The 25,955-nt window shown below is 62.2% G+C and overlaps 1 protein-coding gene across 1 annotated transcript in view; it reads left to right on the plus strand.

Moving 5' to 3' along the window:
- The first annotated feature begins 540 nt into the window (after positions 1 to 540).
- The window catches only part of LOC115639679 (SCO-spondin-like), a 42,696-nt gene continuing 17,281 nt past the window's right edge, over positions 541 to 25,955 (plus strand). The window contains exons 1-13 of the mRNA XM_030542621.1: positions 541 to 598; positions 2,382 to 2,562; positions 4,019 to 4,157; positions 5,919 to 6,131; positions 9,148 to 9,230; positions 13,459 to 13,629; positions 14,120 to 14,364; positions 21,385 to 21,487; positions 22,020 to 22,178; positions 24,168 to 24,253; positions 24,650 to 24,778; positions 24,868 to 25,030; positions 25,548 to 25,788. Coding sequence (XP_030398481.1) covers positions 4,054 to 4,157; positions 5,919 to 6,131; positions 9,148 to 9,230; positions 13,459 to 13,629; positions 14,120 to 14,364; positions 21,385 to 21,487; positions 22,020 to 22,178; positions 24,168 to 24,253; positions 24,650 to 24,778; positions 24,868 to 25,030; positions 25,548 to 25,788 — 1,697 coding nt within the window. The 5' untranslated portion in view covers positions 541 to 598; positions 2,382 to 2,562; positions 4,019 to 4,053. The remainder of the gene's footprint in view (positions 599 to 2,381; positions 2,563 to 4,018; positions 4,158 to 5,918; positions 6,132 to 9,147; positions 9,231 to 13,458; positions 13,630 to 14,119; positions 14,365 to 21,384; positions 21,488 to 22,019; positions 22,179 to 24,167; positions 24,254 to 24,649; positions 24,779 to 24,867; positions 25,031 to 25,547; positions 25,789 to 25,955) is intronic.

Genomic DNA, 25,955 nt, shown 5'->3' on the forward strand with positions numbered 1-25,955 from the left:
CCGGTTTGCCTGTGTCTGGGAGGAGGCCACCCTAGGGCTGGAAGCAGGACCAGCGCAAGGCCCTGAGGGCAGTTCTGCACCCCGGGGAGGCTGGCAGGGATGCCGGGGGTCTCGGTGAGCCAAATCCACCCACTGAACATGCCCAGAGTGGCACAGAGGGGCCTTACTGAGAATCATGGCCTGGGGAGTTGCTAGGCAGTGGAGGCAATGCAGCCTTGCCCAGCTGCCCCAGGATGATGGGTAGGCACAGACTGGGGAGAGGCAGAAAGGGGGCTAGGCTGGGGGGAGGTGAGTTAATAGGGCTATGCAGGGCTGGAAGTGGCATTGCAGGGCAAGGAGCAGAGCCATCTCTCTGCAGGGCCTCAGCAGGGCCTCGTGCTTTTCAGCCTCTCCCTTTCCCAATTTGCTTCCAGTCTCAGCTAATACGCCAGGCTCTGAGGACGGGGCCTGGGTGGCCACTCGGGACACTGCTCTGGGAGGGAATTACTCACAAGGAGTAGGAGGAATCTAGGAGCTGCCGGACTGGAGCTGGCAAGGCGTCCACCCAGCTCAATATCCCGTCTCCAGCTGTGGCCAGGACCAGCCGCTGCAGAGGCAGGTGGGGGCAAATCTGGGCTAACCAGCCCCTAGTGGAGCTCCTGGGGGAGTCTGGGATAGAGGGGTGCAGCAGATCTGTGAATGGGAGCCCAGCTACGGACTAGTCCGCGGCTGGTGGCTGGCGCTGAGCGATCTCACCAGAGCAGTGTGTTTCTGGGGAGCCGTCCCCTCTGGGGCGAGCCCCGTGTGACTCAGATCTTGCCTGGGGGGGCGTGGTGAGCAAGGTCTGGTTGGGGGGACTCACGGTGCTCTGATTTTGTCCTTACCCTTCCCCCGGTGCCAGAAGTCTGCCCCCTCCCCTCCCTTCCCTGAGTGGGGGGCCCGGCCTCGGACATTCTTTGTGGGGATGAGCCAGAGCCCAGGACGTGAGGATAAGGCAGATCCGGGTCTGGGACAGGCAGCTGAAGGGGAAGCCAGCAGGGGCCAAGATTCCAGCCCAGCAGCTGGGAAATCCCCAGGCCACATCCTAGTTACACATGTGAGCCCCTGTTCTGGGCAGGCAACATCCTGGAGAGCCCCCACGCTGGCACCGGCCACTCCCCCACCCTGCCCACCACGGGGAAGGTGGCACAGAGCTCTGCGTTCAGGGGCCTGCCTGCCTCCTCAACGCCCCCGGGCGGGTCCTTCCCTGGGGAGCAGCTTGGCCTGGTAGTTATAGCAAGGGGCTGGGCTGGGTGTCAGGACACCTGGGTTCTCTCTGTGGTGTTGGGAGGGGAGTGGGCTCTGGTGGTTGGAATAGGGGCCTGGGTGTCAGGACACCTGGGTTCTCTCTGTGGTGTTGGGAGGGGAGTGGGCTCTGGTGGTTGGAATAGGGGCCTGGGTGTCAGGACACCTGGGTTCTCTCTGTGGTGTTGGGAGGGGAGTGGGCTCTGGTGGTTGGAATAGGGGCCTGGGTGTCAGGAATCCTGGGTCCTATCCATGGTTCCAGGAAGGGAGTGGGAGCTGGAGGTTAGAATAGGTGTCAGGGTCTCCTATTGGTAGGTAGCTGATCACTGTGTGATCTTGGGGGAGTCTCTGCCCTCCTGTGCCTTGATTTCCCTACATGGGAAGTAGGACCCCTGTACTTCCCTGGGGGCTGGGGAGCTCCCTGTTTGCAAAGGGGGCTGCGCACGTGTCCCCTGCACCACACATGCTAATTGCAACGAGGTGTTATTATGCTGGCTGTCCCCCACGGCCCCTCACTCCGAAGCTCATGAGGTGCAGCTTTACATGTTGGGACTCGTAGTCTCTGGGGCCCACATAGCCCAGGACCTGTGGCCATGGCAGGTTACAGCTGAGGCCCAAGGAGGCTGCAGGGCGCGAGCAGGGAGAACCGCCTAGGTCCAGCTGGCTCCTCTGCCGAGCCCAGGGCATGGCTGGTCCCTGCACCTGCCCTGGGGCCGTGCCCAGTGACTGTCACGCACGGGGCCCCCACCCCACCCTGGAGACAGTTGGGCGGCGGGGATCACTTTGGGGCTCAGGCCATCCCATTCCTCGTCTCTGTTCCCCCTGGAGCTCCCCCAGATTGTTCCCTCCTCCCTCGGGGGTCACACCCTTCAGGTAGCTCCCAGCCGTCCCCAAGCTCCGCAGATGTCCCCTGCCCAGAGACACGCAGGGCACAGGGCTCCGTACCCGCTGGCCAGGCCTTAGCTCATCCCCCCACGTGTCCCCTGTGAAGTGTGGGCTGGAAAGACCCCGGCCCCCTGTGGCCCAAGGGGAGGGTGGGGGTGGAGGGTTTCCGTCTGAGTGAGCAGAGCGAATCCCCACTGCAGCAGCTGTGTTTCCCGGGGAATTCTCCAATCCAGGCTTCTCCGATGGCTGAATCCGGCTCAGCGGACAGGATATAAAGCCCTCCCCTGGGCTGCTGCCCACCCCACTCCAGAGGGGAAGAGCCACCCAGGGATGTGGCCCTAGGCGCAGGGAGCGGCTGCGGGGGAGGCAGACCCAGGCGAGCACACTGGGGCTTTGGGACTCCACAAGACTCAGGTAAGGGAGTTCTGGGTGCGCAAGGGTCCTGGGGGCTCAGAGCAGGTAGGGGTGGAAAATCCTGGGGTGATTCCTGCCTGGCTCCCACCCCAAAGCCTCTGAAGAGAGGTGTGTGAGTTCCCCACTCCCATCCAGCCCGGCGTGGCTGTGGGCATCCAGCGTACTTCCTACCCCGGGGTGAGCGTGGGGCCGAGCAGGGATGTGGCGAACAGTTCTGGAGTAGCCTGCCCCTAGGAGACGCTGCTGCCTCCCCATAGCAGTTAGGGGTTGGCAGGAGGGTTTCTAGCCTTTCTAAATCGTTATGCTATCTAACGTAGCTGTGAACGTTATTCACATGAGCATTTAGCCAAATCCTTCTTTGAACCCACTGAAGCTCTTGGCCTCAGTACAATCTTGTGGCAGTGGGTTCCAAAGGTTAACGCTATCTGGTGTCTCCAGGAAGGCCAATGTTTCCATAGCCCACGGTGTGCTGGCAGGGAAAGTCCCAGTCTTCAGCCCCGCTAGGGAGTGGAATAGTCTCCACTGCTGGGTGGGAGCCAGTCTGGGCCTCCCGCAGTAGAGGGGGGCTGACCCCGTCACACCCTGGGGCCCGGGTGGAGGGGGCGGCTCTGAGATGGGCAGCGAGGTGCGGGATCAAGGTGCCGTTTGCTAGCTGTTACACACGTGAGCACGCTGCACACACTGCTGGGGGTGTGTGATTCCAGCTTGGGCAGACTCCCACGCTGGCTCTGCTCTAGCGGGCGCACAGAAAGCAGCAGCAGTAGGGGCAGCAGCGTGGGCTAGCCGCCAAGTATGTCCCCCGGGGTCAGGCGGGGCGGCTGGCCTGACCCGTCACCGTGCCACCACTCCACACTGCTGTTCTTAGCACACGCTCCAGCACAGCTAGCGCCTCTGAGCCCTGGGGTTGGCACCTCCCAGCTGGTGCGAAGACGTCCCCCGGGGGACCCTCGCCAGCACCAGTGGAACCGCAGGGGTCCGTAGGGTTCCCCGCACCCGGTGTTACCGAGCAGGGCTGTCTGTGTTTGGCTCAGCGGGGTCTGCTTCGGGAGAGCCCTGTGCTGCTCCCAGCCCCGGCTCGGCTCGGGGAGTCTCCGCTTCAGGAAAGCCCTGGCCGCTCCCAGCCCTGGCTCGGTGGGGTCTGAGCTCTGGGAGAGCCCTGTGCTGCTCCCAGCCCCGGCTCGGCTCGGGGAGTCTCCGCTTCAGGAAAGCCCTGGCCGCTCCCAGCCCTGGCTCGGTGGGGTCTGAGCTCTGGGAGAGCCCTGGGCTGCTCCCAGCCGTGTCTCGAGGGGTCTCCGCTCCAGGAGAACCCTGGGCCGTTCCCCGTAGTGCCCAGGCTCGGTGAGTCCCTGCTGGACGGTTTGCTGTGAACGTTGGCCTGGCTCTGGCCCGAGCTGCTTAGCAAAGTTGGGGGGGTCTGTGCTGCCCCCGCTCCCGGTGAGCCTTTCTGTCTCCGCAGGCTGCACGTGGCGACGGTGAGATTGGCTGCAGGCCATGCCGGGCGCAGCACGGGGCCGGGCTCTCTGCCCTCCCGCCGGGGAGCTGACGGGGATGCTGGTCTGGCTCTCACTCTGGGTGCCGGCGGTGCTGGCTGAGGGGTAAGGATGTGTTACCTGCTTTGGGTTCTTCCATGAGCAGCCGGCCCCAGGCTCCCACCGGAGCTGTTACACCCCCCACCTGCCAGGCCCTGCAAGGGAGCAGAGCTGAGCCCCAGTGCATGGGGATATGACCCCCCAGGCGGCTGTGCAGCTGCAGGCCTCTGCCTGCCTGTGATCCCCGGGGCCGGTCCCTGCAGGTCCCAGCTGCGCTGGGGTCCATGGGGGGGTGGGAAAAGCCTGAGTCCACCCGCATCCCTCAGGATAGAGGGGTGAGGCAGTGCTGGGGGCAGGGTGAGGGTTAGTTTAGGGGGCCCCTTCCCCCTGCTCAGCTGGGCTCCTCACCCCCTGACTCCAGCCAGTCCCAATGCCTCACAGCCCCTCCACGTGGCTTCACCCTCCGCTGCTGGCTGGGCAGTCTGGTAACCCCATGGCAGCCCCTCCCCTTGTGACTCCAATGTGGGGGGGAGGCTGGGAAGCCAGATCCCGGCGCAGCTGGGATGGGGGAGTCAGGCTCCTTGAACCCCACGTCAGAGCTGGGACGGGGGAACCAGGCTCCCTGAACCCCATGGCAGAGCTGGGACGGGGGAACCAGGCTCCCTGAACCCCACATCGGAGCTGGGACAGGGAGACAGGCCCCCTGAACCCCACGTCAGAGCTGGGATGGGGAGCCAGGCTCTCTGAACCCCACGTCGGAGCTGAGACGGGGAGCCAGGCTCCCTGAACCCCACGTCAGAGCTGGGATGGGGGAGCCAGGCTCCCTGAACCCCACGTCGGAGCTGGGAGGGGGAGCCAGGCTCCCTGAACCCCACGTCAGGGCTGGGATAGGGGAGCCAGGCTCCCTGAATCTCATGTCGGAGCTGGGACGGGGGAACCAGGCTCCCTGCCCACGTCATGGCTGGGATGGGGGAGCCAGGCTCCCTGAACCCCACCTCGGAGCTGGGATGGGGAGCCAGGCTCCCTGAACCCTGTGTCGGAGCTGGGATGGGGGAGCAAGGCTCCCTGAACCCCACGTCAGAGCTGGGATGGGGAGCGAGGCTCCCTGAACCCCACGTCGGAGCTGGGATGGGGAGCCAGGCTCCCTGAATCCCACGTCGGAGCTGGGACGGGGGAGCCAGGCTCAGCACAGGCCTGGGCTGCACAAGGGGTTCCGGATCCGAGTGCTGTGGGTTTGGCGCTGGGACTCCTGGTCAGGCTTGGCCAGCTAAGGGCTGGGGTTGCAACCTGAGGGGAGGGGTGGGAAAGGCTGGGTCCCGGGCTCTGGTCTGGGGGAGCTGAGTCCAGGGCTTTGGTTTGGGGTTCAGGGTTGTGGTTTGGGGGACCAGGGTTGTGGTTTCAGGGTCCAGGGCTCTGATTTGGGGGATCTGGGTCCAGGGCTATGGTTTGGGGGTTCAGGGTTGTGGTTAGGGGGACCAGGGTTGTGGCTTGGGGGTCCAGGGCTCTGGTTTGAGGTACCAGAGTTGTGGTTTGGGGGTCCAGGGCTCCGGTTTGGGGGAGCTGGGTCCAGGGCTCTGCTTTGGGGGTTCAGGGCTCTGCTTTGGGGGAGCGGGGTCCAGGGCTCTGGTTTGAGGTACCAGGGTTGTAGTTTGGGGGTCCAGGGCTCTGATTTGGGGGAGTTGGGTCCAGGGCTATGGTTTGGGGGTTCAGGGTTGTGGTTTGAGGGACCAGGGTTGTGGCTTCAGGGTCCAGGGCTCCAGTTTGGGGGTCCAGGGCGCTGTGTGGGGGCCGGGCCCGTTCCTCGTTTGGATGCCGGTGCCATTGCAGGCGCTGGTGTGAGAGGACGGAGCAGGTGATGGAGGAGGAGGTGGTGAGCCCCCGGCGCGAGCAGGCGGTGCCCTGCGTGGACGTGCACCACTACAACCTGGCCGGCTGGCGCATCGACCAGCACAGGATGCGCCAGGCCTACGGTGGGGACCAGGCCATTGCCCGCTTCTATGCCCAGGCTGGGCCTGCCGCCTCCCTGTGCTACATCTACAAGTGAGTGGGCAGGGAGAGCAGGGGGGCACCCGGCCAAGCAGGAGCCGCCAGCGGGGCAGAGCAGGGGATGCTGGGGGGAGGTGGGATCGGGGAGGCCAATAAGGAACCAAGGAAGATTCAGCCCAGGAGTGACTCCCTCAGCACCTCCCCTCTCTGTGCCCCTGTCCCCTCTCTGTACCCCTGTCCCCTCTGTGTGACCCCACCCGCTCTGTGCCCCCTGTCCTCTCTGTACCCCTGTCCTCTCTCTGTACCCCCGTCCCCTCTGTGTGACCCCACCCCTCTGTTCCTCCGTCCCCTCTCCGTGCCCCTGTCCCCTCTCTGTACCCCGTCCTCTCTGTGCCCCTCGTCCCCTCTGTACCCCCGTCCCCTCTGTGTGACCCCACCCCCTCTGTGCCCCCGTCCCCTCTCTGTGACCTGCCCCCTCTGTGCCCCCTGTCCTCTCTGTACCCCTGTCCCCTCTCTGTACCCCCGTCCCCTCTGTGTGACCCCACCCCTCTGTTCCCCCATCCCCTCTCCGTGCCCCTGTCCCCTCTCTGTACCCCGTCCTCTCTGTGCCCCTCGTCCCCTCTGTACCCCCGTCCCCTCTGTGTGACCCCACCCCCTCTGTGCCCCCGTCCCCTCTCTGTGACCTGCCCCCTCTGTGCCCCCTGTCCTCTCTGTACCCCTGTCCCCTCTCTGTACCCCCGTCCCCTCTGTGTGACCCCACCTGCTCTGTGACCCCTGTCCTCTCTGTACCCCTGTCCTCTCTCTGTACCCCCGTCCCCTCTGTGTGACCCCACCCCTCTGTTCCTCCGTCCCCTCTCCGTGCCCCTGTCCCCTCTCTGTACCCCGTCCTCTCTGTGCCCCTCGTCCCCTCTGTACCCCCGTCCCCTCTGTGTGACCCCACCCCCTCTGTGCCCCGTCCCCTCTCTGTGACCTTCCCCCTCTGTGCCCCCTGTCCTCTCTGTACCCCTGTCCCCTATCTGTATCCCCGTCCCCTCTGTGCCTCTCTGTACCCCCGTCCCCTCTGTGTGACCCCATCCCCTCTGTGACCCCTGTCCTCTCTGTACCCCTGTCCCCTATCTGTGTCCCCGTCCCCTCTGTGCCTCTCTGTACCCCGTCCCCTCTGTGTGACCCCACCCCCTCTGTGCCCCCTGTCCTCTCTGTGCCCCCATCCCCTCTCTGTGCCCCCTGTTCTCTGTGTGCCCCATCCCCTCTGTGTGACCTCACCCCCTCTGTGCCCCCTGTCCCCTCTGTACCCTTATCCCCTCTCTGTGCCCCCATCCCCTCTCTGTGACCCCCGTCCCCTCTCTGTACCCCTGTCCCCTCTGTGTGACCGCACCCGCTCTGTGCCCCCTGTCCTCTCTGTACCCCTGTCCTCTCTCTGTACCCCCGTCCCCTCTGTGTGACCCCACCCCTCTGTTCCCCCATCCCCTCTCCGTGCCCCTGTCCCCTCTCTGTACCCCGTCCCCTCTGTACCCCCGTCCCCTCTGTGTGACCCCACCCCCTCTGTGCCCCCGTCCCCTCTCTGTGACCTGCCCCCTCTGTGACCCCTGTCCTCTCTGTACCCCTGTCCTCTCTCTGTACCCCCGTCCCCTCTGTGTGACCCCACCCCTCTGTTCCCCCGTCCCCTCTCCGTGCCCCTGTCCCCTCTCTGTACCCCGTCCTCTCTGTGCCCCTCGTCCCCTCTGTACCCCCGTCCCCTCTGTGTGACCCCACCCCCTCTGTGCCCCCGTCCCCTCTCTGTGACCTGCCCCCTCTGTGCCCCCTGTCCTCTCTGTACCCCTGTCCCCTATCTGTATCCCCGTCCCCTCTGTGCCTCTCTGTACCCCCGTCCCCTCTGTGTGACCCCATCCCCTCTGTGACCCCTGTCCTCTCTGTACCCCTGTCCCCTATCTGTGTCCCCGTCCCCTCTGTGCCTCTCTGTACCCCCGTCCCCTCTGTGTGACCCCATCCCCTCTGTGACCCCTGTCCTCTCTGTACCCCTGTCCCCTATCTGTGTCCCCGTCCCCTCTGTGCCTCTCTGTACCCCGTCCCCTCTGTGTGACCCCACCCCCTCTGTGCCCCCTGTCCTCTCTGTGCCCCCATCCCCTCTCTGTGCCCCCTGTTCTCTGTGTGCCCCATCCCCTCTGTGTGACCTCACCCCCTCTGTGCCCCCTGTCCCCTCTGTACCCTTATCCCCTCTCTGTGCCCCCATCCCCTCTCTGTGACCCCCGTCCCCTCTCTGTGCCCCATCCCCTCTGTGCCCCCTGTCCTCTCTGTGCCCCCTGTCCTCTCTGTACCCCATCCCCTCTGTGTGACACCACCCCCTCTGTGCCCCTGTCCCCTCTCTGTGCCCCCTGTCCTCTCTGTGCCCCTGTCCTCTCTGAACCCCCGTCCCCCCTCTTTACCCCCTCCCCTCTCTGTACCCCCCTGCCTTCTCTGTGACCCCGCCCCCTCTGTGCCCCCTGTCCTCTCTGAACCCCCGTCCCATCTCTGCCCCCGTCCCCTCTGTGACCCCCGTCCCCTCTCTGTGCCCCATCCCCTCTGTGCCCCCTGTCCTCTCTGTACCCCGTCCCCTTTCTGTACCCCTGTCCCCTCTGTGTGACACCACCCCCTCTGTGCCCCTGTCCCCTCTCTGTGCCCCCTGTCCTCTCTGTGCCCCATCCCCTCTGTGTGACACCACCCCCTCTGTGCCCCTGTCCCCTCTCTGTGCCCCCTGTCCTCTCTGTGCCCCCTGTCCTCTCTGTACCCCATCCCCTCTGTGTGACACCACCCCCTCTGTGCCCCTGTCCCCTCTCTGTGCCCCCTGTCCTCTCTGTGCCCCTGTCCTCTCTGAACCCCCGTCCCCCCTCTTTACCCCCTCCCCTCTCTGTACCCCCCTGCCTTCTGTGTGACCCCGCCCCCTCTGTGCCCCCTGTCCTCTCTGAACCCCCGTCCCATCTCTGCCCCCGTCCCCTCTGTGCCCCCTGTCCTCTCTCTGCACCCGCCCCTCTCTGTGCCCCCCATGGCTGTGCCCACCACCCCTCTCTGACCGTGTCTCTCCCCTGCCCACTAGGCCCCCAGACACAAGGCCAGTGGTGTGGAACCGCACAGTGCGAGCCTGCTGCCAGGGCTGGAGCGGGCCCCACTGCACCCAGGGTGAGGAACCTGCCAGAGCCGGGCACAGGGCGTCGGGCTGGAGCAGGTGGGGGCCGGGTTCAGGGGGAGAGGAGCCGGGCACAGGGCGTTGGGCTGGAGCAGGTGGGGGCCAGGTTCAGGGGGAGGGGAGCTGGGCACAGGGCGTCGGGCTGGAGCAGGTGGGGGCCGGGTTCAGGGGGAGGGGAGCTGGGCACAGGGCGTCGGGCTGGAGCAGGTGGGGGCTGGGTTCAGGGGGAGAGGAGCCGGGCACAGGGCGTTGGGCTGGAGCAGGTGGGGGCCGGGTTCAGGGGGAGGGGAGCTGGGCACAGGGCGTCGAGCTGGAGCACGTGGGGGCCGGGTTCAGGGGGAGGGGAGCTGGGCACAGGGCGTTGGGCTGGAGCAGGTGGGGGCCGGGTTCGGAGGGAGGGGAGCCGGGCACAGGGCACTGGGCTGGAGCAGGTGGGGGCCGGGTTCAGGGGGAGGGGAGCTGGGCACAGGGCGTTGGGCTGGAGCACGTGGGGGCCGGGTTCGGGGGGAGAGGAGCCGGGCACAGGGCGTTGGGCTGGAGCAGGTGGGGGCTGGGTTCGGGGGGAGAGGAGCCGGGCACAGGGCGTTGGGCTGGAGCAGGTGGGGGCCGGGTTCGGAGGGAGGGGAGCGGGCACAGGGCATTGGGCTGGAGCAGGTGGGGGCCGGGTTCGGGGGGAGAGGAACTGGGCACAGGGCGTTGGGCTGGAGCAGGTGGGGGCCGGGTTCAGGGGGGAGGGGAGTCAGGCGTTGGGCTGGAGCAGGTGGGGGCCGGGTTCTGGGGGAGGGGAGCCGGGCACAAGGCGTTGGGCTGGAGCAGGTGGGGGCCGGGTTCGGGGGAGGGGAGCTGGGCACAGGACGTTGGGCTGGAGCACGTGGGGGCCAGGTTCAGGGGGAGGGGAACCGGGCACAGAGCGTTGGGCTGGAGCAGGTGGGGACCGGGTTCGGGGGGAGGGGAGCTGGGCACAGAGCGTTGGGCTGGAGCACGTGGGGGCCGGGTTCAGGGGGAGGGGAGCCGGGCACAGGGCGTTGGGCTGGAGCAGGTGGGGGCCGGGTTCGGAGGGAGGAGAGCCGGGCAAAGGGAACTGGGCTGGAGCAGGTGGGGGCCGGGTTCGGGGGGAGAGGAACTGGGCACAGGGCATTGGGCTGGAGCAGGTGGGGGCCGGGTTCGGGGGGAGAGGAGCCGGGCACAGGGCGTTGGGCTGGAGCAGGTGGGGGCCGGGTTTGGGGGGAGGGGAGCTGGGCACAGGGCATTGGGCTGGAGCAGGTGGGGGCTGGGTTCGGGGGGAGAGGAGCTGGGCACAGGGCGTTGGGCTGGAGCACGTGGGGGCCGGGTTCGGGGGGAGAGGAGCCGGGCACAGGGCGTTGGGCTGGAGCAGGTGGGGGCTGGGTTCGGGGGGAGAGGAGCCGGGCACAGGGCGTTGGGCTGGAGCAGGTGGGGGCCGGGTTCGGAGGGAGGGGAGCGGGCACAGGGCGTTGGGCTGGAGCAGGTGGGGGCCGGGTTCGGGGGGAGAGGAACTGGGCACAGGGCGTTGGGCTGGAGCAGGTGGGGGCCGGGTTCAGGGGGGAGGGGAGTCAGGCGTTGGGCTGGAGCAGGTGGGGGCCGGGTTCTGGGGGAGGGGAGCCGGGCACAAGGCGTTGGGCTGGAGCAGGTGGGGGCCGGGTTCGGGGGGAGGGGAGCTGGGCACAGGACGTTGGGCTGGAGCACGTGGGGGCCAGGTTCAGGGGGAGGGGAACCGGGCACAGGGCGTTGGGCTGGAGCAGGTGGGGGCTGGGTTCGGGGGGAGAGGAGCCGGGCACAGGGCGTTGGGCTGGAGCAGGTGGGGGCCGGGTTCGGAGGGAGGGGAGCGGGCACAGGGCATTGGGCTGGAGCAGGTGGGGGCCGGGTTCGGAGGGAGGGGAGCCGGGCACAGGGCACTGGGCTGGAGCAGGTGGGGGCCGGGTTCAGGGGGAGGGGAGCTGGGCACAGGGCGTTGGGCTGGAGCACGTGGGGGCCGGGTTCGGGGGGAGAGGAGCCGGGCACAGGGCGTTGGGCTGGAGCAGGTGGGGGCCGGGTTCGGGGGGAGAGGAGCCGGGCACAGGGCGTTGGGCTGGAGCAGGTGGGGGCCGGGTTCGGAGGGAGGGGAGCGGGCACAGGCATTGGGCTGGAGCAGGTGGGGGCCGGGTTCGGGGGGAGAGGAACTGGGCACAGGGCGTTGGGCTGGAGCAGGTGGGGGCCGGGTTCAGGGGGGAGGGGAGTCAGGCGTTGGGCTGGAGCAGGTGGGGGCCGGGTTCTGGGGGAGGGGAGCCGGGCACAAGGCGTTGGGCTGGAGCAGGTGGGGGCCGGGTTCGGGGGGAGGGGAGCTGGGCACAGGACGTTGGGCTGGAGCACGTGGGGGCCAGGTTCAGGGGGAGGGGAACCGGGCACAGAGCGTTGGGCTGGAGCAGGTGGGGACCGGGTTCGGGGGGAGGGGAGCTGGGCACAGAGCGTTGGGCTGGAGCACGTGGGGGCCGGGTTCAGGGGGAGGGGAGCCGGGCACAGGGCGTTGGGCTGGAGCAGGTGGGGGCCGGGTTCGGAGGGAGGAGAGCCGGGCACAGGGAACTGGGCTGGAGCAGGTGGGGGCCGGGTTCGGGGGGAGAGGAACTGGGCACAGGGCATTGGGCTGGAGCAGGTGGGGGCCGGGTTCGGGGGGAGAGGAGCCGGGCACAGGGCGTTGGGCTGGAGCAGGTGGGGGCCGGGTTTGGGGGGAGGGGAGCTGGGCACAGGGCGTTGGGCTGGAGCAGGTGGGGGCTGGGTTCGGGGGGAGAGGAGCTGGGCACAGGGCGTTGGGCTGGAGCACGTGGGGGCCGGGTTCGGGGGGAGGGGAGCCGGGCACAGGGCGTTGGGCTGGAGCAGGTGGGGGCCGGGTTCGGGGGAGAGGAGCCGGGCACTGGGCGTTGGGCTGGAGCAGGTGGGGGCCGGGTTCGGAGGGAGGGGAGCGGGCACAGGGCGTTGGGCTGGAGCAGGTGGGGGGCCGGGTTCGGGGGGAGAGGAACTGGGCACAGGGCGTTGGGCTGGAGCAGGTGGGGGCCGGGTTTCAGGGGGGAGGGGAGTCAGGCGTTGGCTGGAGCAGGTGGGGGCGGGGTTCTGGGGGAGGGGAGCCGGGCACAAGGCGTTGGGCTGGAGCAGGTGGGGGCCGGGTTCGGGGGGAGGGGAGCTGGGCACAGGACGTTGGGCTGGAGCACGTGGGGGCCAGGTTCAGGGGGAGGGGAACCGGGCACAGAGCGTTGGGCTGGAGCAGGTGGGGACCGGGTTCGGGGGGAGGGGAGCTGGGCACAGAGCGTTGGGCTGGAGCACGTGGGGGCTGGGTTCAGGGGGAGGGGAGCCGGGCACAGGGCGTTGGGCTGGAGCAGGTAGGGGCCGGGTTCGGAGGGAGGAGAGCCGGGCACAGGGAACTGGGCTGGAGCAGCTGGGGGCCGGGTTCGGGGGGAGAGGAACTGGGCACAGGGCATTGGGCTGGAGCAGGTGGGGGCCGGGTTCGGGGGGAGAGGAGCCGGGCACAGGGCGTTGGGCTGGAGCAGGTGGGGGCCGGGTTTGGGGGGAGGGGAGCTGGGCACAGGGCATTGGGCTGGAGCAGGTGGGGGCTGGGTTCGGGGGGAGAGGAGCTGGGCACAGGGCGTTGGGCTGGAGCACGTGGGGGCCGGGTTCGGGGGGAGTGGAGCCGGGCACAGGGCGTTGGGCTGGAGCAGGTGGGGGCCGGGTTCGGAGGAAGGGGAGCTGGGCACAGGGAACTGGGCTGGAGCAGGTGGGGGCTGGGTTCATGGGGAGAGGAGCCGGGCACAGGGCGTTGGGCTGGAGCACATGGGGGCCGGGTTCAGGGGGAGGGGAGCTGGGCACAGGGCGTTGGGCTGGAGCAGGTGGGGGCCGGGTTCGGAGGGAGGGGAGCCGGGCACAGGGAACTGGGCTGGAGCACGTGGGGGCCGGGTTCAGGGGGAGGGGAGCTGGGCATAGGGCGTTGGGCTGGAGCAGGTGGGGGCCGGGTTCGGAGAGAGGGGAGCCGGGCACAGGGAACTGGGCTGGAGCAGGTGGGGGCCGGGTTCGAGGGGAGGGGAGCTGGGCATAGGGCGTTGGGCTGGAGCAGGTGGGGGCTGAGTTCAGGGGTGGGGAGGGGAACTGGGCACAGGGCGTCAGGCTGAAACAGGTGGGGGTCAAGTTTGGAGGTGGGGCCTCGTTCTCCCCTGACCGGTGTCTGTCGCTCTCCCCCAGGTGAGGGCTTCCTAGGGCTCTGCTTCTCCACGTGGCAGTGCCAGGCTGGCCTGGGCACCTGGAACCTGTCCCTGCTGAGCATGGCCGAGTGCTGCGGGCGCCCCTGGGGCCGCAGCTGGAAGAACACCTCCTCCGAGCTCTGCCTCAGCTGCTCCACCCTGCCCCTGCCAGGTGAGTCCCGGCTCCGGGGGCAAGGGGCACTGCCCTGCGTGCTCCTCCCATAGCCAGGCCCTGCTGCAGCCCCCCGTGACCCAGCCAGTCTCACTCCCCAGCACCATGGAGCCGCAGCCCCCGGGAGGTGGCAGCTCCCAGCATGCCTTGCTCCCTGCATTGTGCTCTCTGGGACAGCCACAGGGGTGCTAAGGAGCAAGACCCTCACACCCCTGGGCAGCAGTGACCCTCAGGAGAGACCCCAGGGTGGCCCTGGCATGCTCTATCGCCTGCCCTTGGGCAGCTGAGCTCTGACTGACCCTCCCAGGGGGTCAAGTCGGAGCCCCTCACGCCAGGTCTCTCAGAGGCCAGTTATTGGGTGCCCCCCAGGCCATGCTGTCTACCTCGCCTCTACGGCAGCTCACAGTAGGGGGTCCTGGTTCTGGAGTTCTGTAGGTGTCACCAGACCGTGACGTGCCCGCTGGCTGATTGGTCCCCCGTTCTTCCGCAGGGGACCTTCCGGCCCCCTTCCTCCTCCGGCCCTTGCCTCCCAGGGCCCTGCTGGGCCTGCCCAGGCCTCGCCACCGCCTCTTCACCACCTGCGTCACCTGGGCCGGCTTCCACTACCGCAGCTTTGATGGGAAACATTTCCACTTCCATGGGGACTGCACCTACAGCCTAGCCGCTGCCTCCGACGGCACCTGGGCCGTGGACATCTCAGGCAGCGGGACCTGCGCACCACCACACTGCCACCGGGTACGGGGTCTCGCCGGGGTCCTCCAGGACCATCCAGGGCCTCGGGTGGGGGGTGGGGGGCGAGATAGGAAGAAAGGGAGAGGGAGTGAGAAAAGAGCAAGGGAGAGTGTGATGGGTTCAGTCACAGAGACCCCCTTGGGACTGTCACCTGATGTGCTGAAGTTACCTCTGAGCCCGTTTTCCTTGCCAGCTTGGGACTCCAGAACCCTGCCTTGTTGAGCCAGACACGCCAGCCTGGTGCAACACAGACTCAGGGTCTAGGCCATGCCCCCAAAACTGCAGGCTTAGCTGAAAACAGCTCAGCAGGTCACCTCTCCAGCACCCAGACACTCAGCTCCCAATGGGATCTAAACCCCAAATAAATCCGCTTTACTCTGTATAAAGCGTATACAGGGTAAACTCATAGATTGTTCACCCTCTATAACACTGATAGAGAGATACGCACAGCTGTTTGCTCCCCCAGGGATTAATCACTTACTCTGGGTTCATTAATAAACAAAAGTGATTGTATTACGTCTAAAAAGTAGGATTTAAGTGGTCTCAAGTAAGAACAGACAGAACAAAGTAAGTCACAAAAGCAAAATAAACTTGCAAGTCTAAGCCTAATACATTAAGAAGCTGAATACAGGTAAATCTGATCCTCAGCGATGTTCCAATAAGCTTCTTTCACAGACTAGACTCCTTCCTCATCTGGGCCCAATCCTTTCCCTGGTACAGCCCTTGTCAGTTCCCGCTCAGGTGGTAGCTAGGGGATTTCTCATGACTGCAGCCCCCTTTGTCCTGTTCCACCCCCTTTTATAGCTTTGGCCCAAGGCAGGAATCTTTTGTCTCTCGGGGTCCCCACCCCCTTTTGGATTCCAGCATCATGTGACATGGTCACATGGCCTGTGAGACGCCCCAGCCTCCATTCTTCCTGGGCTGGCTCACAGGTACTCAGGAAGGCTTGCAGGTAAACAGCCATTCACAGCCAATGGTTCTAGTCAATGGGAGCCATCAAGATTCTAAACCACCATCAAAGGCCCACACTTTGCACAATTACAAGAGGCCCCCAGAGTTATACTTCATATTCCTGGCTTCAGATACAAGAGTGGGACATGCCTACAAATAGGGGGAATATAGTCACTAGGTTATAACCTTTGTAATGATGTCTTCCAAGAGACCTTTTGCACAAAGCATATTCCAGTTACATCATATTTCCCCTCCTAAGGATATTTCCATAAATCATATGGATGCAACGTCACAAAGAGAGAGCCAGAGAGACACACTGAGAGTGGGCTGGGGGTGGAGGGGGGTACCAGGGAGACCCCGGGGGGGAGACTGGCTGAGGAGGGGCCGATGGAGGTCACCTACCCCCGCGCTCCACAGAGCTTCAGGCCAGAAGACCTCTCAGGCCACAGGCTGTGAATTTCAGCCAGTTCTTTCTGGCCCGAGCCCCGTGGCTTGTGTCTGGCTAGAGCAGTGGTTTCCCCAGGAATTGAAATTGGGGGCGGGTGTTCGAATTTACATGAGGGGGGTGTCAGGACCGATGGGCTATATAAAAGAGATATGAATAAAGTAAAGTGTTTTGTTAGGATAATGCAAATTTAACATAAGGATAATGCAAGTTACACCAAAACATATAACAGGTCTAGGTTTCTAAAAACATATAATTTTTTTAAGAGGGCAGTCCTCTCATGGATCAGTAACTGGTTAAAAGATAGGAAACAAAGGGTAGGAATAAATGGTCAGTTTTCAGAATGGAGAGAAATAAATAGTAGTATCTCTGAGGGGTAGCCAGTACTGGGACCATTACTATTCAACATACTCATAAATGATCTGGAAAAATGGGTAAACAGTGAGCTGGCAAAATTTTCAGATGGTGCAAAACTACTCAAGATAGTTAAGTCCCAGGCAGACTGCGAAATGTTACAAAGGGATCTCACAAAACTGGGTGACTGGGCAACAAAATGGCAGATGAAATTCACTGTTGATAAATGCAAAGTGATGCACATTGGAAAACAATCTCAACTATACATACAAAATGAAGGAGTCTGAATTAGCTGTTACCACTCAAGGAAGATCTGAGGGTTTGGCTACACTTACAGTTGTACAGCGCTGCCACGGGAGCGCTCCCGCAGCAGTGCTTTGAAGTGCGAGTGTGGTCGCGGCGCCAGCGCTGGGAGAGAGCTCTCCCAGCGCTGCAGGTACTCCACCTTCCCGTGGGGATTAGCTTGCAGCGCTGGGAGCCGCGATCCCAGCCCTGGGGCACTGTTTACACTGGCGCTTTGCAGCGCTGTAACTTGCTGCGCTCCGGGGGGTGTTTTTTCACACCTCTGAGTGAGAAAGTTGCAGCACTGGAAAGCACCAGTGTAGCCAAGGCCCGGGAGTCACTGTGGATTCTTCTCTGGAAACATCCACTCAATGTGCAGCAGCAGTCAATGATTCCCAACATTCTGTTTGCTTTTTTAAAAAGAACAGGAGGACTTGTGGCAACTTAGAGACTAACAAATTTATTTGAGCATGAGCTTTCATGGGCTACAGCTCACTTCATTGGCTGTAGCTCACAAAAGTTTATGCTCAAATAAATTTGTTAGTCTAAGGTGCTGCAAGTACTCCTGTTCTTTTTGCGGATACAGACTAACAGGGCTGCTACTCTGAAACCTTTGCTTTTTTAAGAAAGAGAGATATAATAAGACAGAAAATATCATATTACCTCTGTATAAATCCATGGTATGTGCACACCTTGAATACTGTGTGCAGATCTGGTCACCCCATCCCAAAAGAGAAAGATTGGAAATGGAAAAGGTTCAGAGATGGGCAACTAAAATGATTAGGGGTATGAAACAGGAGGAGAGATTAAAATGACTGGGAATTTTCAGCTTAGAAAAGAGACAACTAAGGGGGATATGACAGAGGTCTATAAAACCTTGACTGGTGTGAAGGTGAAGAAGGAAATGTTATTTACACCTTCACATAACACAAGAACTAGCAGTCACCCAATGAAATTAATAGGCAGCAGGTTTAAAGCAAACAAAAGGAAGTACTTCTTCACACAACATAAAGTCAAGCCGTGGAATTCTTTGCCATGGGATGCTGTGAAGACCAAAACTATAACAGGATTAAAAAAAGAACTAGATAAATTCCTGGAGAATAGGTCCATCGGTGGCTATTAGCCAGGATGGGGAGGGATGCAACACCATGCTCTAGTGTCCCTAGCCTGTTTGCCAGAAGCTGGGAATGGGCAACAGAGTCCTGCACTTAGGACGGAAGAATCCCATTCACTGCTACAGAATAGGGACCGAGTGGCTAGGCAGCAGTTCTGCAGAAAAGGAACTAGGGGTTACAGTGGATGAGAAGCTGGATATGAGTCAACAGTGTGCCCTTGTTGCCAAATGATTAGGGGGCTGGAGCACATGACTTATGAGGAGAGGCTGAGAGAACTGGGAATGTTTAGTCTGCGGAAGAGAAGAATGAGGGGGGGATTTTCAACTACCTGAAAGGGGGTTCCAAAGAGGATGGATCTAGACTGTTCTCAGTGGTGGCAGATGACAGAACAAGGAGTAATGGTCTCAAGTTGCAGTGGGGGAGGTTTAGGTTGGATATTAGGAAACACTATTTCACTAGGAGGGTGGTGAAGCACTGGAATGGGTTCCCTAGGGAGGTGGTGGAATCTCCTTCCTTAGAGGTTTTTAAGGTCAGGCTTGACAAAGCCCTGACTGGGATGATTTAGTTGGGAATTGGTCCTGCTTTGAGCAGGGGGTTGGACTAGATACCTTCCTGAGGTCTCTTCCAACCCTGATATTCTATGATTCCATGATTCTATGAACGGGATGGATCACTTGATAGTTACCTGTTCTGTTCATTCCCTCTGAAGCACCTGGCATTGACCACTGTCAGAAGACAGGATGCTGAGCTATATGGACCATTGGTCTGACCCAGTATGACCATTCTTATGTAAAAATTAATTATAATAACAAAAATGTTTAGTACAGAAACTCCCCAACATAATGACCTCTCAAGACAGCAACAATGTGAGATAACAACCTTGGCAAATAATGCATTTTAAAAATCGTGGCCTACTAGGACACATATTTGTATACATTTCCATTCCCAGTCACAAATCTAGCATTCTGGAGCAAAGTCACTAAAATACAGTCCAACAAACAAATGTTTGTTTAACGTGCCCCTTATTTAAGCCATCAGAGGTGCTTTCACATGAGTACACCTCCCAGGTGGAGGGCAAGAAGGGACCTTCCTTGTTCCTCCAGCTGCTCACTGCTCGCTCTGGCCAGAGCTGTTCGTTGTGCCACCGTTCACTCCACCGCTCTGTTGCCAATGGCCCTGCGCAGTCACCTTCTGCTGCCACCTGCCCCTGTGACCTCTGCAAGTTGGTCTCCTGAGGTTCCACCAGCTCTCAGTGATTTCAGCTGAGCTCTCAGTGGGGGAACCTCGCTCGCTGCTAGGGCAGACTGGGCTGTCTCTTCCACAGGAACACTGTCCCACCACAGGACTGAGCACTTAGACCTGATCGTCAGTGATTTCAGCTGCAGTGGTCACTGAACAGAACAAGAGACTCTCTATGGAGCCTAATCAGCTCTGTCTCTAAACAGTGGAGAGGGGCAGATCCCCACCCTCTCTCTCTCTCTCTCTCTCTCTCTCTCTCTCTTGGTGTCCTCAATCAGCACAGGCTAAGTACAGTTCTACTGCCCTTTACTCATACAACAAGAACAACAACATTTCATTCCCAACTCCCCCACGCACATTCAAGTGATTTGTAACCCAACCCCAGCCAAAATCTATCATTTGGGCAACACAGCTCTGTTTGCTGGATCCCTAGGTAGATTAGGTGTGAATGTAAATACAATCTGGTCCTGAAGCCTTTCCCCCAGCCCCCAGCTCACCATTAGCTGTCAGGGAAAGCTCATTGAGACTTTGCTTACAAATCATCATTTGAAATTATTAGATTGGCCAACATCACCGAAATGAATGCACTGACATTGTCATAAAAAAACCCAGCTGTATAAGGAAGCTAGTCTATGTTCATGCTTTTCAAATCTATTATACTTTCAGATACACGTATTTTATCACACACTGTATCTGCTTTTAAAGTGTGTATTAATGTTTCAATTTCAATTCAAATTTCCAAACAGTCACTAAATTGGCATGTTTCAGAGCAGCAGTCGTGTTAGTCTGTATCTGCAAAAAGAACAGGCATACTTGTGGCACCTTACAGACTAACAAATGTAGTTGAGCATAAGCTTTCATGGGATACAGCTCACTTCATCGGATGCATAGAATGGAACATAGAGTGAGGAGATATATACACACACACAGAGCATGAAAAGGTGGGAGTTGCCATACCAACTGTAAGAGGCTAATTAATTAAGATGAGCTGTTGTCAGCAGGATAAAAAAAAACTTTTGCAGTGATAATTAAGATGGCCCATTTTGGACAGTTGACAAGAAGGTGTAAGGACACTTAACATGGGGAAATAACTTCTATGTGTGTAATGACTCAGCCACTCCCAGTCTCTATTCAAGCCCAAATTAATGGTATCTAGTTTGCATATTAATTCAAGTTCAGAAGTTTCTCCTTGGAGTCTGTTTTTGAAGCTTTTCTGTTGCAAAACTGCCACCTTTAAATCTGTTATCGAATGGTCAGAGAGGTTGATGTGTTCTCCTACTGGTTTTTTAATGTTATGATTCCTGATGTCAGATTTATGTCCATTTATTCTTTTGCGTAGAGACTGTCCGGTTTGGCCAATGTACATGGCAGAGGGGCATTACTGGCACATGATGGCATATATCACCTTGGTAGATGTGCAGGTGAACGAGCCCCTGATGGTGTGGCTGATGTGGTTAGGTCCTATGATGGTGTCATTTGAATAGATATGTGGACAGAGCTGGCATCGGGCTTTGTTGCAAGGATAGGTTCCTGGGTTAGTGTTTTTGTTTTGTGGTGTGTGGTTGCTGGTGAGTATTTGCTTCAGGTTGGGAGACTGTCTATAAGCGAGGACAGGCCTATCTCCCAAGATCTGTGGGAGTGAGAGATCATCTTTCAGGATAGGTTGTAGATCTTTGATGATGTGCTGGAGAGGTTTTAGTTGGGGGGCTGAAGGTGACGGCCAGTGGCATTCTGTTATTTTCTTTGTTGGGCCTGTCCTGTAGTAGATGACTTCTGGGTACTCTTCTGGCTCTGTCAATCTCTTTTTTCACTTCAGCAAGTGGGTACTGTAGTTTGAAGAATGCTTGATAGAGATCTTGTAGGTGTTTGTCCCTGTCTGAGGGATTGGCGCAAATGCGGTTGTATCTTAGAGCTTGGCTGTAGACAATGATCATGTGATGTGTCCTGGATGGAAGCTGGAGGCATGTAGGTAAGTATAGCAGTCGGTGGGTTTCCGATATAGGGTGGTGTTTATGTGACCATTGCTTATTAGCATAGTAGTGTCAAGGAAGTGGACCGCTTGTGTGGATGGGTCTAGGCTGAGGTTGACGGTGGGATGGAAATTGTTGAAATCACGGTGGAATTCCTCGAGGGCTTCTTTTCCATGGGTCCAGATGATGAAGATGTCATCAGTGTAGCACAAGTAGAGTAGGGGCGTTAGGGGACAAGAGCTGAGGAAGCGTTGTTCTAAGTCAGCCATAGAGATGTTGGCATACTGTGGGGCCATGTGGGTACCCATAGCAGTGCCGCTGACTTGAAGGTATATATTGTCCCCAAATGTGAAATAGTTGTGGGTGAGGAAAAAGTCGCAAGGTTCACCCACCAGGTTTGGCATGTAACTAGTTCACAAAACTGGGGAAGGGGTTGGAGAAATTCAGGGGGGGTGTAGGGAAATCACTGGGCTAGAGCGTCTCTCAGGGAAGTAGCCAGTCTCCTGGGGAGCCAGCGAGGGATGGAGACTCCCCACTGCCCGGGAAAGCTGGTCCCATGGCTCGTCCCCACGCTGTTAAGCCATGGGCCATGTTCCACCACCCCCAGCTAGCTCCGTGCACCCCTGAGCTGCCAGCTCACTCACTCCCTGCCCCGGCTCCCCCACAGACGCTGCGCATGCTCTTCGGGCTGGACCTGGTCATGGCTCAGGGCCGAAAAGTCTCCGTGAATGGGGCTGTGGTGCCGGAGGGGAAGCCACTCCTACAGGACGGTGAGGGGGTCAGAGAGCTCTGTGGGGGAAAGCCACGGGGCCAGCACATGGCACACAGGGGCTTCCGATCTGCCCATCTGCCTGGCAGAGCCCTGGATACCCCCGTGTCCTGGGCTCATTGGGGTCTCCCCAGGTGCTTGGTTCTCAGCTCCCCTGACACCTGCCAGGGTCCATCGTGCCCAGCGCCCGGGCAGAGCTGGTGGGAGGAGGGGTCTAACAGCGCTTAGGGGGCCTGGGTCCGGCTGTATGGGCCCCGAGGGGGTGAGTTTGGGGGAATGGGATGGGATTAAGGGGCACACAGAGCACTGAGGCTGTGCCTGGGCGGGAGCAGGCCGACAGTCCATCACCCAGGGCTCTGAGCAGCCCAGTCCTGGGACTCCCAGCCCCTCCTAGAGATGATCCCACCGCTGGCTCCATCTCCCTGGCAGGGAGGCCCATGTGCCCGTTGCTCAGAGCCACCCCGTCTCTGTGGGCACTGGCCGGCAGCCGGGCCCCTGGCTCTGCTGAGCTGCCCCCCGCTCTCCCCTTGCAGGGATCAGCATCCGGTGGCTCGGTGACTTTGTCTTTGTGGAGAGCGGCCTGGGCGTGCGGGTCAAGTCTGACGGGCGCGACACGGTGTATGTGACGGTCAGCGGGGAGCTGCGGGGTGCCACACGTGGGCTCTGCGGGCTCTACAACGACGATCCTGCTGGTGAGCGCAGCCCTATGGTGGCAACCTACCCAGCTCACCACAGGGTGCCAGACCCCCTGCTGACAGCACGTGTCCTAGGGCCACACATCCTGCTCACCATGTGGAGCTGGACCCTCTGCCGACAGCATCCTGCCCCCAACCCACCCTGGTCACCGCATGGGGCTGGGTCCCCTGCTGACAGCGCCCTATCCCCAACCCGCCCTGCTCACCGCATGGGGCTGGGCGCCCTGCCGACAGCACCCTGCCCCCAACCCACCCTGGTCACCGCATGAGGCCTGGCCCCCTGCCAACAGCGCCCTGCCCCCAACCTGCCGGCTCACCGCGTGGGGCTGGGCACCCTGCCGACAGCACCCTGCCCCCAACCCACCCTGCTCACCGCATGGGGCCGGGCCCCCTGCCGACAGCACCCTGCCCCCAACCCGCCCTGCTCACCGCGTGGGGCTGGGTCCCCTGCTGACAGCGCCCTATCCCCAACCCGCCAGCTCACCGCATGGGGCTGGGCTCCCTGCTGACAGCACCCTGCCCCCAACCCACCCTGGTCACCGCATGAGGCCTGGCCCCCTGCCAACAGCGCCCTGCCCCCAACCCGCCGGCTCACCGCGTGGGGCCGGGCCCCCTGCCGACAGCACCCTATCCCCAACCCGCCCTGCTCACCGCATGGGGTTGGACCCCCTGTCGACAGCACCCTGCCCCCAACCCGCCCTGCTCACCGCGTGGGGCTGGATCCCCTGCCGACAGCGCCCTGCCCCCAACCCGCCCTGCTCACCGCGTGGGGCCGGGCCCCCTGCCGACAGCACCCTATCCCCAACCCGCCCTGCTCACCGCATGGGGTTGGACCCCCTGTCGACAGCACCCTGCCCCCAACCTCCCCTGCTCACTGCGTGGGGCTGGGCACCCTGTCGACAGCGCCCTGCCCCCAACCCGCCCTGCTCACCGCGTGGGGCTGGATCCCCTGCCGACAGCGCCCTGCCCTGAGGACCCAAGATAGCTCTGTCATGGAGTGTGGGGGAGTCAGGGCCCTGCACCCCCGGCTTCCTGCGATTCCCCGGGACTCTCAGCCAGCCAGTAACACAGGTGGTTTATTAGATGACAGGACACAGTCCCAGACAGACCTTGCAGGCACAAACAATAGGATCCCTCAGCCGGGTCCATTTTGGGGGGTCAGGAAGGCCAGAGCCCCGTTGGGAGGCCAGAGCCCAGTCTGGGCTCCCTTCCATTTTCCCAGCCAGCTCCAAACTGAATCTCCCTCCAGCCTCTCACTCAGCCCCCCTTCCCCGGCTCCTCCTCCAGCCTTTGGGCAAAGGTGTCACCTGGCTCCAGCTCTGCTCCCGGTTCTCATGTTATGTGCTCAGGTATCTGGCCTCAAGGAAAGACGCTCACCCCCAGTGCAGCCAGTCCCAGCAAAACTCCCCTGTAACCTTCCCAGGGCAACACTCCCCTCTCCCTGCTGCGTCACAGGCACCCACCCAGGATTCAAAGAAAACATTAAGAACATTCCCACTTCCTCACAGTCTCCATCTCCACCAGCCCTGCTGGGAGTGTGTCTCCCTCACAGCGCTCAGCGAGCACCGGAGCATCCCCTGCCAGGGCATGGGACATTCCCGTCCCCTGCATCCCCGTGGAGGGGGGACACCTGCCATGGTGCAGCAGGATCCAAGCTGCCATCCAACGGCCCTGCTGGGTGAGGGGCCCCCAGCTCGCTCCAAGGGACAGGACAGGATGGTCCTTGCACCCCTGGGGCTCTTCTCTCCTTGGCCTGCCTGTGTCTTGGTGATAGTGCCCCGAGAACAAGCCCTCCCACTGCCCATGCGTCTCCCCTGGGGCGGAGCAGGGAACAGACACCAGAGGCTGTTCCCGGCTTGGGCTGGTGAGCACAGTGTGAGAACTGAGGGGAGATCTGGCAGCGGGGGGTGTCCCCATTCCCATCCCTGACCCACCAGCAGGGGCGGGTTCCTCTCCCCACATTCCCAGCACCTGTTGTGCTTGCAGATGACTTCCTGCGTGTAGGAGGGGATGTGGCCACGCTCGCTGCCAGCTTCGGGAATTCCTGGAGGGTCCCGGATGCCAGCCCAGAGGTACTGGGGGGGGCCCCTGCTGCTGTCCTCTCCCATGGCTCAGAGGGAGGGGGAAGGTGTGACACCCCCCAAGGGCTTCGCTAGTGCCCAGAGCCCTTCGCCTCTCTGCAGCGTGTTCCTAACCCTGCCAGGAGCAGCTGAAGCTGGGGTGTGTGCGGCAGCTGGTGGCAATGCTTCTCCCTCACAGGAGCAATGCATGCTCAGAAGGGGAAGCGCCCGGGAGCTGCATGGGGTGAAGTGGGGATGCTCCCCCCCCATGCAGCTCTGGGGGGCGCTGGGCTGATGGCCGAGGCTAGGGGTGCTTCTCCCCCCCATGCAACTCTGGGGGGTGCTGGGCTGATGGTGGAGCCTGGGGTGCTCTGGCACTGACGGGGTTTCTGCTTTGCCTGGGAGCAGCTCCCGTGCCAGGACGCGGCGGAGACGGGACACAGCTGCGACGTCGCGGAGGCCAGCGCCCTGAGGCAGGAGGCCGAGGCCGTGTGCTGGAAGCTGCTGGCCAGCCCCTTCAGCCAATGCCACTCCGAGGTCAGAGGACGGCAGTACCCACCCCCCCGGGGGCAGCCGCGCCCCCTCCCCCCCCCCGGCGCTCACTGACGTGGCCTCTCTCCCGGCAGGTGGACCCGGGCGGATTCTATGAAGCCTGCATGTACGCATCCTGCGAGCAGGGGGGCACGGGAGCCGGGCGGCAGGAGGCCATCTGCGCCACCTTCGCCAGCTACGCCCGCGACTGCGCCCAGCAGCACGTCTATGTCGACTGGCGGAGGCCCGGGTTCTGCGGTAGGGACCATGCACTCCCTGGCAGCACTACGGACCCCTTCCCCCCTGCCCTGCCCTCCACCCACACGCACGCCACCTGCCACAGACCCCACGCCTTCCCCTCGCACCTGGGTCGCATCCAGCCCTGGCCCCCACATACACCCACCCTCACGGCCACATTCACCCCCCTGCACGCTCAGGAGAGGCTCAGCCCCCCGGGCAGCCTGCCCATGAACGCCCCAGGCTGGAAGGGTCTGGTGCATGTGTAGGAGGCAGGGAATGGTGCTGCCCTCTCGTGGCAAAGCCCATGGGTAAGAGACCCACTACCCCTGTCAGCGGGGAGCAGCTCCTCTTACTTCGGCACTGCAGCCTGCATGGGGGGAGCAGCAGCCCCTCGAGGCTCTCGTGGCATCTCCCCACATGTGTTCCTCTGACGTGAGCGACAGGGCAGATGTGCTCCCTGGGAGTCCGCGCTCAGCTGCCCGGCAGAGGGGGCACTGCCAGCCCAGGCCTGAGGCACCGTGTGTCTGCCCCGCAGAGAAGCAGTGCAGCCAGGGGAAGCAGTACTCGGACTGCGTGTCCTCATGCCCGGCCAGCTGTGCCACTATGGGCACCAGTGAGGAGGGGCACTGCAGGGACGACTGCGTGAGTGGCTGCGAGTGCCCGCCGGGCCTCTACCTGGAGGGGGGGGCCTGCGTCCCTGAGAGCGACTGCCCCTGTTACCACCGTCGCCAGAAGTACAGCCCAGGGCAGAGCATCCAGCAGCGGTGCAACCAGTGGTAAGGAATGCCCCCATCCCCTCTGCCAGCTGGGTGCCGGAATGGGCACCGGGGAGGGGCAGCCCCTGGGTCACCCCCAGCCAGCCTGAGCCCCTGTCCCGCTCTGCCGAGGTGAGCTTGTCTCTGCTCTGCCTGGGGCAGCTGCTGGCACCGTCCTGTGCCAGGCT

This window comes from Gopherus evgoodei, unplaced genomic scaffold (genome assembly GCF_007399415.2).
Source record: "Gopherus evgoodei ecotype Sinaloan lineage unplaced genomic scaffold, rGopEvg1_v1.p scaffold_103_arrow_ctg1, whole genome shotgun sequence".
Lineage (NCBI taxonomy): Eukaryota > Metazoa > Chordata > Testudines > Testudinidae > Gopherus > Gopherus evgoodei.